Source organism: Haemorhous mexicanus, chromosome Z (genome assembly GCF_027477595.1).
Source record: "Haemorhous mexicanus isolate bHaeMex1 chromosome Z, bHaeMex1.pri, whole genome shotgun sequence".
Lineage (NCBI taxonomy): Eukaryota > Metazoa > Chordata > Aves > Passeriformes > Fringillidae > Haemorhous > Haemorhous mexicanus.
This window is the reverse complement of record NC_082381.1, coordinates 68,445,714-68,459,316: the sequence shown is the minus strand read 5'-3', so window position 1 is coordinate 68,459,316 and position 13,603 is coordinate 68,445,714. Positions and strand designations below refer to the sequence as shown.

Sequence of the window (13,603 nt, the reverse complement as noted above, 5' to 3'; positions counted from 1 at the left end):
CAGTTCAGTCTCCACATTCCCTTTTGTATTATGAAGGTGTGAACTTGTATACCATGAACTATGAACTGAAGTATCATAGAGACAGATTGCAAGACCAGATATGTAAATCATGCAGAATTAACTATAGTAGTTGCAATGTTAGAGGAATGAAAGTAATTTGCAACGAGGCCCTGCTGTTAAATGGATGCTTGGGCAGGATTCTGATTTAGTGCTTGTACAGAAACTTAGCTTTACTACTCTGAATTTATAACCTTTAACACAAGCTTTTCAGAAAGCTCATGGTGTTCTTGCTTTTGGATCACTGTGCTGCTGTTAAAAAGACATCCTTTCCAGCACAATACTTTGAATCAAGCCAGAAATCCTCCTTTTTAAACATGGTTCTATCTATCATTTACCAAAAATTGCCAGATCACAGTCTTGGGTTTGCTGTAGCAGTACCTTATTTTGAAGGCGTTATCTTTATTGCTGAGAACACAGCCTAATTGTGTGACCCAAGAGAGAAACCTCCAAGAAAGCTTTAATCCCCTGAAGGATTGTTGCGGGGATTGCAGTGTAGAAACAAAAATATTTAAGCCAGAATCAGTCCTGGAATTTTAGAAAGTACAAGTGTGACAGCTGATGTAGGAAGAACATGTTCTGGAAATTAGGCAATGCTGCACTGCAGTGTAAAATTCAGTACTGGAGCACCCCTTCCTGAGTTATCACTGTAAGATTTCAGGTGGTGTTTGAAATACTGCATATTTAGAGACACTGAGTGTGCTACAGCCTTTGTTACAGCAAGCCTACTGCAAAGCACCACTATTTTTAGTACTCTACCACTGCTAACTTTGTACTCTAATGCAGTCATAATCTGCCAAAATGCACTGGAAAGTGATGTACCTACTTGCACATTAATAGGAGATAACTCCATATACAGGTGGCTGGGCCTTTTTAGTCATATCTGAAGAGGTTTGTTTTGACTTTGATTTTATGCCCAGTTCATTACCTGGTGCCTTGGACCAACACTCGAGGACTAAGGCTGATGCATGTTGGAGGTTTGCCTTTAAAACTTAATTAATTGTTGAAACATATTGTTTGAACTATTTCTTTTGGAGGAGGGAAAGTGAATTAGAAAGCCTGACAGCAGGAAGGGGCTTTTATTTAATCTAAGGAGAAAGTTAAGTAAATCAGAACTCTGTAGTCCTTGCTGCAGTGCCATTTATGACTGCAATGAGAGTTTTGCCAGCAAAGAAAAGGAATGGGAACTGCAGGTTGGATTCAGTAACATGGCATTAGGCAGAGTACCATGATACCAGTGTGCAAAACTGGGCCACCTGGGCAGCACAGCTGGTTGCCTTTCCAAGACATATTGGGCTGCTGGAAGGACAGACAATGCAAGTGGAGGGGTGTAAGAAGAAATATAACCAGTGTGTCTTTCATTGCTTGTTCTCTGCATCCATGCTTTTTGCTCTTTGAAGCTTTTAAATAACGAACCAATATTATTGAAAAAATACCAAACTAAACAACCCACTCAAAAAACCAAACAACAAACAAATCCAAAACATAACTGTTCTTAGAAGTTGAAGAAATATATTCTTTTATGCTTGTGACTGGATCTCCAGTGTTATTTCTATGTCCTAGGATCAGCATACCTTTTCATCAGGTCTGGAGAGCAGAAAATTAGTCACATACTGTATTACAAGCAAAACAGGTTGACTATTTGTCGGTAAAATGTTTGGTGGATTGAGGACTTTAAAAAGTTCACTGCAACTCTGCAGCTGCAAATAGACAAATATGGAAGCAGAGAGGAGAAACCCTGATGCTTAAAAAATGTTAGAGTAAGAAATATTCTTAGAGAAAATGGCTTAAAAGCAATTGTATAATGGATTTATGAGTACACACACAACCCTTTTTGGAACTGCAGACTCCTCAAGCATTCCAATGGAGATACAGCCTGTATATGGTGAATTCAAGTGTACTACCACACCTTTCCTTTTCTTACTTCTTTTGTGAAATCCAGAGGGTCTTCTGATGAAGGCTGAATAATATTGAAACAAAGAGAATAGAATCACATGCTACTGGATAATTTAACTGGTTTTGGAGCTAGAGATTTTCTCAACATTTGCAAAATATTTTAGTTATTAGTGGAAACATTTGTATTCTTCTTCATAGTGGGATCCTTAATAATAATGTTAGTTTTCAATAAATGCTTTGCAGCATTGGAAGAACATTCATATGACCCAGCACAACTAGTTAGAACTTCAATGTGACTAAATGCTATTTCTTTTTAAATAATGAGGTTCTCACCCTTGTTGTGTTGAAAAGTCTGTCTTTGCCTACTATGTTGTGTGGGCATTGGCAATTACAGCTTCTTTGACACAGCTGTGATAATTAAAAGTTGCAGGAACATGTGGCTTCCTTTTCAAAAGTGAGTAGGTAGCACTTGAAAATAATATACAGAAGTCACAGTTGCCAAGTTCATTTCAAGACTGTGTAACCCACTAAACCACCAGATACTAAACATGCAACCACAGCTGTTAGGCCAAAAGGGCATTATTGCATCCTATGGATCCTAATTCTGATGGTACCCAGTAGCCACTCATGTGAAATGAATGCCAGAATGGTTATTTAATTAGAACTCGGAAGAAAGGCAGTGACTGCTGATTGCTGAGTACCTAGGCTTGAACCACTACCAGCAAAGTTTAACGGTAGCAATTACAGAATCACAGAATCAAACAGGTTGAAGAAAACCTTTGAGAGCAAGTTCAACCTATGACCTAACACCACCTTATGAAATAAACCATGGCACTGAGTGCCTTTTTTTAAACACCTTGAGGGACGTTGACTCCACCACCTCCCTCGGCAGACTCTATGGCCCAATCACTCTGTGAAGAAATTTTTTCTAGTGTCTAGCCTAAACTCCTCTGACACAGCTTGAGGCTGTGTCCTGTCAGTGGTTGTCTGGGAAAAGAGACCAACCCCCACCTGACTGCACCCTCATTTCAGGCAGTTGTTGGGAGCACTGAGGTCTCCCTTGAGACTCTTTTTTCCAGGATAAACACCTCCAGCTCCCTCAGCTGCTCCTCACAGGACTTGTGCTCCAGACCCTTCCACAGCCCTCTTGCCCTTCTCTGGACATGTCTGAGTATCTCAACATCCTCTCTAATTTGAGGGGCCCAGAACTGGACACAGGATTCAAGGTGTGGCCTCACCAGTGCCAAGTACAGGGGGACAATCCCAGGACAATCCCAGCCCTGGCTTTGCTGGATCATCCACACCATGGCTGATCCAGGCCAGGATGCCATTGGCCTTCTTGGCCACCTGGGCACACCCTGGCTCATGTTCAGCTGCTGTCACCAGCACCCCCAGGTCCCTTTCTGCCTGGCCCCTGTCCAGCCACTCTGTCCCCAGCCTGCAGCACTGCAGGGGATTGCTGGGGCTGAAGTGCAGGGCCTGGCACTTGGTCTTGTTAACCCTCAAATTGTTGGACTTGGCCCATCTATCCAACCTGTCCAGGTCTCTCTGCAGAGCCCTCCTACCCTCCAGCAGATCAACTCTCACACCCTGCTTGGTGTCATCTGCTAATTTGCTGTGGCAGACTCAATCCCCTCATTCGGATCATCAGAAAATATATTAAACAGGACTGGGCCCAGCACAGATCCCTGGGGGACACCACTGGTGACTGATTCCCAGCTGCATGCAGCACCATTCACCAACACTCTCTGGGCCCATCCCCAAATTACTGTTTGGGAAAGGCCAGAGAATGCATATTGTTCTGTTATATTTATTGTTCTGTTATCCACTTCTGTGCTAGTAATCTATGAAAAACTATGAATCTATGAAAAACTGGCTGCAGCCTATAACTTTTCAGGTAAAATGGCATGTTTACTACTCTTTAGCTTACCTAGGCTCCAGTGTCTCCAGTAAGGACCTAAACCCATTTAATATGTTTTCCTTGCAGTGCTGGCTGTAGCTTTGCCTATCATTCTTCAGAACTTTTCTTTGTCCTTCCTGTGTCTGCCACTTCAACAAATCCAGACTACTTCCTTAATGGGTTCATTCTGGTGAAGTAATAAGCCCACCTGTTTGCTTGGGAAAGCTTTGTGGAAGGAAGTTAGAGCATAGGTCTTACAAGATGTAGCTGAGGGAGCTGGGGATGTTTAGCCTGGAGAGAAGGAGGCTCAGGGAAGGGATCTTATCACTCTCTACAACTGCCTGAGAGGATGTTGCAGTGCGATGAGGGTCACTATATTCTCACAGGTAACAAGTGACAGGATGAGAGGATATGGCCCCAAGTTGCACCAGGGGAGGTTTAGATTGAATATCTGGAAACATATATTCACAGGCAGAGTTGTCTAGCCTTGGCACACACTACCCAGGGAATGGTTAAGTCACCCTCCCAGGAGGCACTTAAGGACGTGGTTTTGTGGTGGGCTTGGCAGTATTAGGTTTGCAGTTGGACTCAGTCCTAAAGGTCTTTTCCAATCTCAGTGATCCTGTAATTCTGTGAAGCACTGGAGGGATCTCTGAGGATGAGTGATGGGACTGGCCATTTCTAGCACAGCAGGTTGTTTTCAGTTTTGTTATCAAGCTGGCGCTTCTGGTATAGAATTGAAATAGGTATGAGGATAAGATTATTTCCATCCCAACACCGCTGGGCATGGAATGATTTGTCTTAGCAGTCCTTATACAAACAGTGCTCAAAAGTGAGTGGTGTAAGCTGTCACAAGTTTTATTACCCAGGTTCATAGAAATTCCATCAACATTGTACCAGAACACATTTAACCACATTCAGGCAGCAGACACACAGTGCCATTGGGTGAGAGAAACAGGCAAGCCAACCGCCTGTGACACCGAGCCAGGAGTATCTGCTGTATAACCAGAGGTCTTTCACAAAGGGCTTCTTTATTTGACAATTTTTGTAGCAATAACTGTAGACTACTTGAGTTGACAGGATGCCCCTGTGTTCTCTGCTTTCCAGACAGCTCTGCTCAAATGCAGATACTATTGTGCCATAAAAGTGGCTCTAAGGGTTAAGGCTGTAAGCTTAAAGGCTTAGATTCTGGGGGAATTTGTAGATAGTTGATAGATATTATTCACTAGTTAACTAATGCAGAATAAACCTCTACAATATTGTGGTTGCTGCAATCTCCTGTGCAAGGATGATTCCTTGTTTGTTTTGTCTCTGATACAGTGTTAATTTTGGGAGCTAACTACTGCACTGTAGTCTGACTTTAAGCACTAAATTAAAAATATAATGAAAAATTAAAAATCATAAAAAGTCCTCATGTCCATGCAAGAAAAAACATCTACTCTGGATACCAGAAAAATACATGTGTACTAACCTAGCTTTGTGCTGTATTAGAGACTGAGTATTACTTTCCTTTCTCTGTAAATATAGAATGCTAAAGTACTGTAACCTTGCAGTATAATATCCCATGCTATAAATCACAATGATGATGTGCTTCCAGGTCTACAGTTGTCTAAGCTTTCACCATTTCTTAATTCTCACTTATGCTGACAGTGATCATCCAGAGCTATGCTGACAGTGAAAAACCAGCAAAAATTTAATTATAAAATACCTTGTCTTTTGTGGTCCTGAGCCTTCATATCTGCAATTTCACTCAACATAACATATATTGAAGCTAAGAATATTGATGCTAAGAACACTACACCAATCACTTGAACAGTACTATAGCACATGGAATAAACTATCTTACATGTTTATTTGGGTAAGAAGGCTTCTGCAGTCACTGTTTTTTAAACTCCCTGAAGAGGTCAGGAAGTACAACTAGATGATTGTTGTAGGACCCTTCTAACTGAACTAAAAATCTCCACAGAAGAGCCAACCAAAACCATATACTACAAACATCTATATTTCCCTATCCTGAAGACCTGAGCATGGTATGTCTCCTAATCCTAATGTCCTAATGTCACAAAGTACATTATTCCAACTAAACCTCCTTTTTGGCTGCATGAAACTATTTAGTAAATGTGCTTTTCTATTTCTCTCCACATAAAAGGTTCTTTCTTTGCTCTCAAAGTATACATCATGATGGGACAAGTTTTGAATTTATTTCTAATCTCCACACCAGAATTTTTCATGTATCTCTTATCCTCCCAAATGCACTGTTTATGGCCATTTTGCAAATATTGCTCTAATGAGATAATTAAGAATTACATATATTGTGAACTTTATAACTGAAAGTAGAATACATCTATACCTTCTATTTAATATCCATGGGTGGTTCGAGTACAACTCTCCTGTTCTACTATATGAATTTTCTGTAGCAAGATGTCAGACAATGGCTGGTAGAGTGGAGTTGATAGTCACCAGGTTAAAAGCCCAATCTGTCTGTTGAGTTTCCTGTATCAAGACTGTTTCATGTACTGGAACTGCTTGCAAGGCTTTGGTTTGGTTTTACTTACTTTATACATATTTTATCCATAACTGAATAATACCTATTAGTTTGTTAGGTGCACAGTATGAAAAGAAGAATTTGGTGTTTACAGGGATGAGTAAAGCTATTGAAGGTATGCACCAGGAAAATAAGTTTCTTTGATCAGAAATGAAAGAAATGCTGAAAGTAACGAGCATGGGTAATTCTTATATTCTGGAAAGGGACAAATTATGACTACTTGATAAAGATTATATATAAGGACTTCATTGTCTGTAATAGCATTTCAATACCACTACTTGAAATTACAAGTAAAAATATCTCCACTAATAGCAGGATCATTTGCATTCTCCTAAATTCAAATCAGGCAAAGTCACCAGATTAAAGTTCAGAAAAGAAGAAAGATATTTAAAAGACTGTCCAAAGTTGTGCAGTCTCTAGGCAGTGCTTCTCTTACCCCTTGTTTTAATTGCAAGATTTAACAGCTATAAGTGCACATTGCTTTGTGGGAAAACAATGAATTTTAAGTGCTAAGAAAAAATACAGTGCATAACCCACGGTGAAATACAGGTTTGTTCCTGGCAGTCTTAACAGATATAGAGAGATATAGTTAAAGAGAGAGTGAATATAAATAAGGAAAATTAATAAACTAGGTTTTCTGTTAAGGATTCTCACTGAATCAATGAAGTGGGAATATGGAATTTCTCTGAGTTTTTGTGAGCATGGCTATTCTATAATTCTTACTGCTTAGTATGGGTGGAAATATTTGTGTGAAGGCCAATCATCCTTCGCTTTTAATGAAAAAAATTTTAAAAATGTCCATCTATGGATTTTCTGGTGCTTATGATACAGTTGATCAATTTCTTTCTGCACAAAGCAATTTTAGTAAAATGCTCCTTAAACTTGAGACAACAACAATAAACTGGGTCTTCTACAATAAGTGCAGACCATTAATGCTTGGAGAGTTAATGACTGAGAAACTCTTGTAAGCCTGAAAATGGTTCAGACTCCTTGCATTGTGGAGATACATGATGGAGTTGCATAGAAAGCATATTGAGGAAGACCCTTTTATCCCCTGTATTCCAGTGGCTCCTCTTCCATGCAATATTTGGAGGTATGGGTACTTGAAATATCTGCTCAGCTCCTGAAGTCTAACAGTTATTGTCATTGCAGTGTGAAAACATATCTGCAGCTACACCTCATCACAAATTATGGATGGGTTTATCTGAATGTGTGGGTAATTGTAGGAGGAAATAGCCTTAATTTAATACAAGTAACAACTCCAATACTGTTAATAAAACTTATTATCATCTTTACTTACACAGCACTATTTATCTACAATGACTAAAGGTGTAAAGTTCTGGAATGTAAAACACTAATGGTGTTTTACATAGATCAATAAGCAAACTTTTGATTCCTAATTTGAAAGATTTGCACTAATTTTTGTGACCAGCTTTGATCAACTGGAGATCATCTTTGAAGTGGTAGATACTTTTGCTGCAATTTATTTTTGGTGAAGAAACCTACTGGATCTGAAAATCAGATCTGAAGCTGGTCTTAGTGAGTAGAGAATTTTTCTGATATCTACAATGATATTGTGCTTAGAGTGGAAACCTTGAATGGCTCCTGAATGCCCTGGAACAAAATACCAAGCAAGAGGTACTTTACTGAAAGATTTTTCATGTAAGTCCCTTAAGGTTTTGCCTGTGTGAAGGTGGTGGGACTTTCCTCTGGATGACTGTCGTGAAATAGCTAATCTAATAATACAATCAATCTATTTTGCCAAGGAAACTTACTTTAGTGGAGATAACTATTGTCACAAGCTCACTGTCCCATATGGTCCTAGTGGTTCCACTGAAGTACAACAAGATTTGGAATTTCATTTTATGGTAAGGAAAATAATGATGATGCTTCAGGTTTAGTTGGCTTGTCCCATGAAATTTGGTCCAGATGGCAGAAGTACCACCTGGCTTTGTTTGAGGTAGTCCTGGGAAGCACACAAAACCACAGTTTGTGCTGGCTTGCTGCTTAGTTCTATTTTCAGATGAGGATGAGCAGTTCTTTCAGGTGTGCTCACTGCCAGACTCATCAGGGCTTTCTGACTAAACTCCATGCTGGCATAGTCACTCAAGAGTGGTACTTCTGTGGAAATGGTGTCTTCTTCACTTGTAACTGCTTCTGCAGGGATTTCTTCATGCCTTGGGCTCATAACTGTGTTATTGCTAGGTTTCTCTGACTGGCAGGTGTCATGCTTGTTGTCTTCTCCACCATCTGTGGAGAGGTCTAGCGTCAGAGGAACCTTTGATTCGTGCTCTATGATGAAAAGGCTGGTGGTATCATTGTCTGACAAGGCCTGGAGCAGTGACCTTGAAACATGTTTCCAATTAGTCTGTGAGAGAAAGCAAGAAAAAAGAATAATATGCCAATTAATCCATTTTAGCTCATCTTTGGTTTTAGAAATATGACTGAAAATACCTAATTTAAAGCACCATCTTCTCTGGTCCCATAGTATTTAATCAGTTTTTCTTGCTTTTATGTTTACTTGAGACCAAAAGCAGTGATGATAAAATGTAAGCCTCATGATGTGCTGTTCTGAGAACACAGCTTTCAAAAAATTTAGCAAATATATTGCTAAAAAAAGGCAGCAACTTGAACAGCAGCCAGACAAAATTAAGCTGTCAGCTGCTATGAACAGTTTGTTATTAAACTTCATGCCATGTTGTGATCTGAGTGTACCTGAGGTAACAAGTTTTTTGCAAGTTCTGGATGGTTAAATGGAGAACAGTTGGTAAAACCAAGCTTCCTTATTTTCCTCCTAGATTATTCTGTGTTTGCCATAATGTCTTTTAAATTATGGGCAGGCTGCTGTAGCTATTAGACATTTTTCTTTCCTCCCCCTGTGCCTCCCTGTCCCCACCTGCTCTAAACTTTTTTACACTGGGCTTTTTTGTAAGAAATACGTAAGTGTGCATTATTTTTTATTTTCTTTCTTCTTACAAGTTGTGATCTGACTGGGAAATGAGAATGTTGTTTTTTGAAGTCTCAGGAATACCAAATAAAATATTTCTTTTTTTCTCTTGTAATGGGATAAGTAGACATCACTGCATGGTTATTCTGCTTGAATAAAGATCTGTATGATATGTAAGTTCATTATCCTATTTTTTTTATGAAGAGCAGCCCAAATTCCAAAGCTACCAAATCTGAAATAGGTTTTATATCTACCTGGACTTTAGTAAAGCAAGTGATACCATTTCCCACTAAATTCACCTGGACAAATGGGCTGCTCCTGGCTTGGGCAGTTACACTGTTCACTGGGTAAAAAACCACTTGGATGGCCAGGCTCAGAGAGTGGTGGTGAGTGGAGTTCCATCCAGCTGCTGTTCAGTCACCAGTGCTGTTCCCCAGGGCTCAGTACTGGGGCCAGTCCTGTTTAATATCTTCACCAGTGATCTCATGGGTGCACCCCCAGTCAGTTCACAGGTGACACCAAGCTGGGTGGGAGTGCTGATCTGCTGGAGGGCAGGAAGGCTCTGCAGAGGGATCTGGACAGGCTGGATCATGGCTGAGGCCAATGGTGTGAGGTTCAACAAGGCCCAGTGCTGGGTTCTGCCCCTGAGTCACAACAACCCCAGGCAGCTCCACAGGCTGGGGCAGAGTGGCTGGAAAGGAGCTGGGGGTGCTGGTGACAGCAGCTGAACATGAGCCAGGGTAGGCCCAGGTGGCCAAGAAGGCCAATGGCATCCTGGCCTGGATCAGCCATGGTGTGGCCAGCAGGAGCAGGGCAGGGACTGTCCCCAGTGCTGGGCACTGGTGAGGCCACCTTGAATCCTGTCCAGTGCTGGGCTCTCGGTTTAGGAAGGACTATGAGGTGCTGGAGTGTGTCCAGAGAAGGGCAACAGAGCTGGGGCAGGGTCTGGAGCACAAGTCCTGTGAGGAGCAGCTGAGGGATCTGGAATTGTTTGTCCTGGAGAAAAGGAGGCTCAAGGATGACCTTATCACTTCCTACAACTGTCTGAAAGGAGGATGTAGCCAGGTGGGGGTTGGTCTCTTTGCCCAGGTAACAAGTAACACAATGAGAGGAAAATGCCTCAAGTTACACCTGGAAAGGTTTAGATTGCATGTTAGGAAGAATTCATTCTCTAAAAGGGTGGTCAGGCTGTCCAGGAATGTGGTGGATTCACCATCCCTGAAAATGTTTGGAAAAAGTCTACATGTGTCACCTGGAGGCATGGATCAGTGGTGAACACAATGGTGCTGGTTAATAGACTTGATGATCATGGAGGTCTTTTCTAAACAACATAGCAATACTAGGATTCTGTCTGAAAGAGGCAATAGGCAAAGAAGAAGAAGCATCTTTGAAGAATCTTGGCTATATACGAAGAACAGGAGACTGGTTTAAGTGACTGAGATTTATTTCCCTATGTTTCATTTTCCTGGTCTCTCTAATGAGAGCGTCTTCAGTCCCTCCTGCTGCTCTGTACCATGTATATATGATTGATATTTTGTTATGTAATCCCCTGGATTACTGGACAACAAGTCATCTTCCTGTCTTTTTTGGATTATTTTTGTCAAGAGTTGTTAAGTTGCTCAACTAAACTGATGTGGTTCAGTCTTGGAACAACTAGAAATCAAATGAATGTACAGAATATAGCAAGATTTGCTCCCTGCCCCTGTTTTGCCATACCTATTTGGGGAATACCTTTCTCTACAGTTCATTAATTGTTCAGAATACCAAATTAATTCTAGACAATATATCTGATAAACTGTTTCTTGTGCTGTCTCCTGACATAGTGCTTTTTCTGCTTTCTCCCAAACCATTATCTGGAATCTGATATTTCTGGGTCTGACATGTTATCAACATTACAATATTCTCTACCAGGCATTAATGCCAGTCCTTTAAAACAGACTTAATTTTCTTTGACAGTTGCTTTGCCTCTGCAGGAGAAGTTAAAGGCATTTTAAATTCATATATTTTGCCTTTATGCATTTTATGTCAAAATGGCACTGTGGTTCATAAAACCTACTTGTCCTTTCTGCAGCATGCAGTCTCAGCGTGTTTCACTTGCAATTCTTCATTGCAAAGTGGCTACCTGATGACTAGCTCTGAACTCATCACTTCTTTATCTACATTTAGGTGGAAGAAAGGAAGAAAGCAAGTGAGGAAGTCCTGATCTGGAATATGAAAATCCATAATTGCTCTGTTTCAGGAAGCAATGTTGATATTGAGCAAAACTTCTGATTATCAGCAGACTATCAGGGTCTTCTGAAATACTGTTTCTGATTACTTCACTCTGTATCCCAGTTCTGGACAGTAGATAACTACCTAGCCAATGCCCGAAATTTGATGAGATAGACGTCTGCTTGTTAACGCTCATGAGAGGAGTTACTAGGTTGTCAAGTGCCAAATTAGGTTCAAGTCCTCCAGAAAATGAGATTTATAAAGGAAAGCAGTACTAATTCCTGCTACAAAAACACAATCATAGGTAGTTTGAGACTTAAGAGATTTACTTAGGTCTTCTAAAAGGAGGACTTTTAGTATCAGATGTTGTGGGAGCTCAGCACATCACTCCTGATGTCCAGAGCTACCGAGAGAACCCTTGGGGGGCTCGAGAGTCCTGGAATGTTGCCAAAAGCACTTGGTGGCTTGATTTTGATCCATCTAGAGATGTGCCACCGATGTATGAGGAAATGGAACCTGCGAGAATCACTCAAGTGTAAATGGTGAAGAGAAGATATCATTATAAAGTGAATCACAAATTTTAGAGTTTTAGTACAGGAGAGTTGTAGAGACAAGATGGAGGAATCAGGGTGTGCCACCAAGCTTTTCCTTCTTCTTCCTGTCTTCCATCTTCTGGGGTAGTGTTAGTACTTGTGGATTAGTCTAGGATGAAAGTGTACTTGGTGACAAAGATGATAAGTATTGGAGACAAAAAGTAAATATGATATACGTAGTTTTTGTTATAAAAGATGCAGCCGCCTTGGGGGTGGGCAGAGTGCCTTTGGCTGCCGTGCTGGTCAGATCCTTCAGGCAAAGAAAAGACTTTATAGATAAGAGATAATAAACAATTCTGAAAACCAAAAAAACCTAGCATCCAGTCTCATCCTTTGAAGCCCAGCGTGCAAGAACCATCCTGAGCGTGTCTAGGAGCAAAGACAAACAGCCGACCCCAGAAGATGTCACCGAAACTGCAGCAGAAATCTTGTTAAAAGTGGGAAGGCGAAGATACAAATAAGTCCACTAATAGGCAAAAGTGGATAATGCGGTCTCCAGCAGCTGATTCTAATAGCTGTGGTTTTTCTTAACAGCTGATTTTCCTGCTTATTTAGTGCTGAAATTCAGGTATACTTACCAAAATAAATGGGAAAGCTGTGAGCAAGATGTGAGCATGCTGCTGAACCTTGGTGCCTGTGGACTGGTAGGTGCTCCTCAGACAGCTACCAGCTGCCAGTCAGAGCCCCTGGATTGCTTTGGAGGCAAGCTGAGGAGCAGACTTCAGAAAACACCATGTTACATGGCCTCTGTTATAAGACTTCTCTGGTATTAGGCCACAATTCACTACTTTGTATTTTGAACAACTTGTGCTTAATAATCTGTTCGAGTTGGTGAAACTGATTGGTTAATGGTTAGACTTGATGGCACTTTATTTTATGGTAAGAAAAATAATGAAGGTGCTTCAGGTTTAATTGGCTTGTCCAATGAAATTTGGTCCAGATGGCCAAAAAAACCCTGAATTTCTCTCTTTAGACTCCATCTACCTCCATTCAGCTTTGATTTGTTCTTTTGAGGATCACGTCTTTAAAAACGCTTTACAATGTACTCAAAAAAAGTCTGAGACCTTTATTAAATTTAAAAGTGTATACAGCCTATGCCTAAATAGCAACTGTCCCCCATCTTATATTTTGAATATTACTCTGGCTTCCAAGCAGTTGATATTAGGCATTTTCTTGAGTACAGTGTGAAAGGACAGATAACTAGCACTATAGATTAATCAAAGATCTCCCCTGTGTGTTTTTTTCATGCTGTCATGAGTACTTACCATGTCTTGGAGTGCAGTGCTGCTTCCTGGGGTGGGTACACTATGCCAATATGATTTTTTCAGCCTGCAAAGAAGTATTTTACATTTAACATCAGGTTAGATGATTGACATTTCTTATACATTTAAAGTAATTACTGTTCATAATACTGTTCATAACTGTTCAATAACATATTAACATTTTTGTAACCA

General features: G+C 40.5%; 1 protein-coding gene across 1 annotated transcript in view; it reads right to left on the bottom strand.

Annotated features, from left to right (window-relative positions):
- Positions 1–4,686: 4,686 nt before the first annotated feature.
- The window catches only part of LOC132342066 (leukemia inhibitory factor receptor-like), a 37,609-nt gene continuing 28,692 nt past the window's right edge, over positions 4,687–13,603 (bottom strand). Inside the window, exons 15-16 of the mRNA XM_059874258.1 lie at positions 13,415–13,478; positions 4,687–8,766 (exon numbers count right to left, since the gene is read on the bottom strand). Of these exons, the coding sequence (XP_059730241.1) occupies positions 8,296–8,766; positions 13,415–13,478 (535 nt within the window). The 3' untranslated portion in view covers positions 4,687–8,295. The remainder of the gene's footprint in view (positions 8,767–13,414; positions 13,479–13,603) is intronic.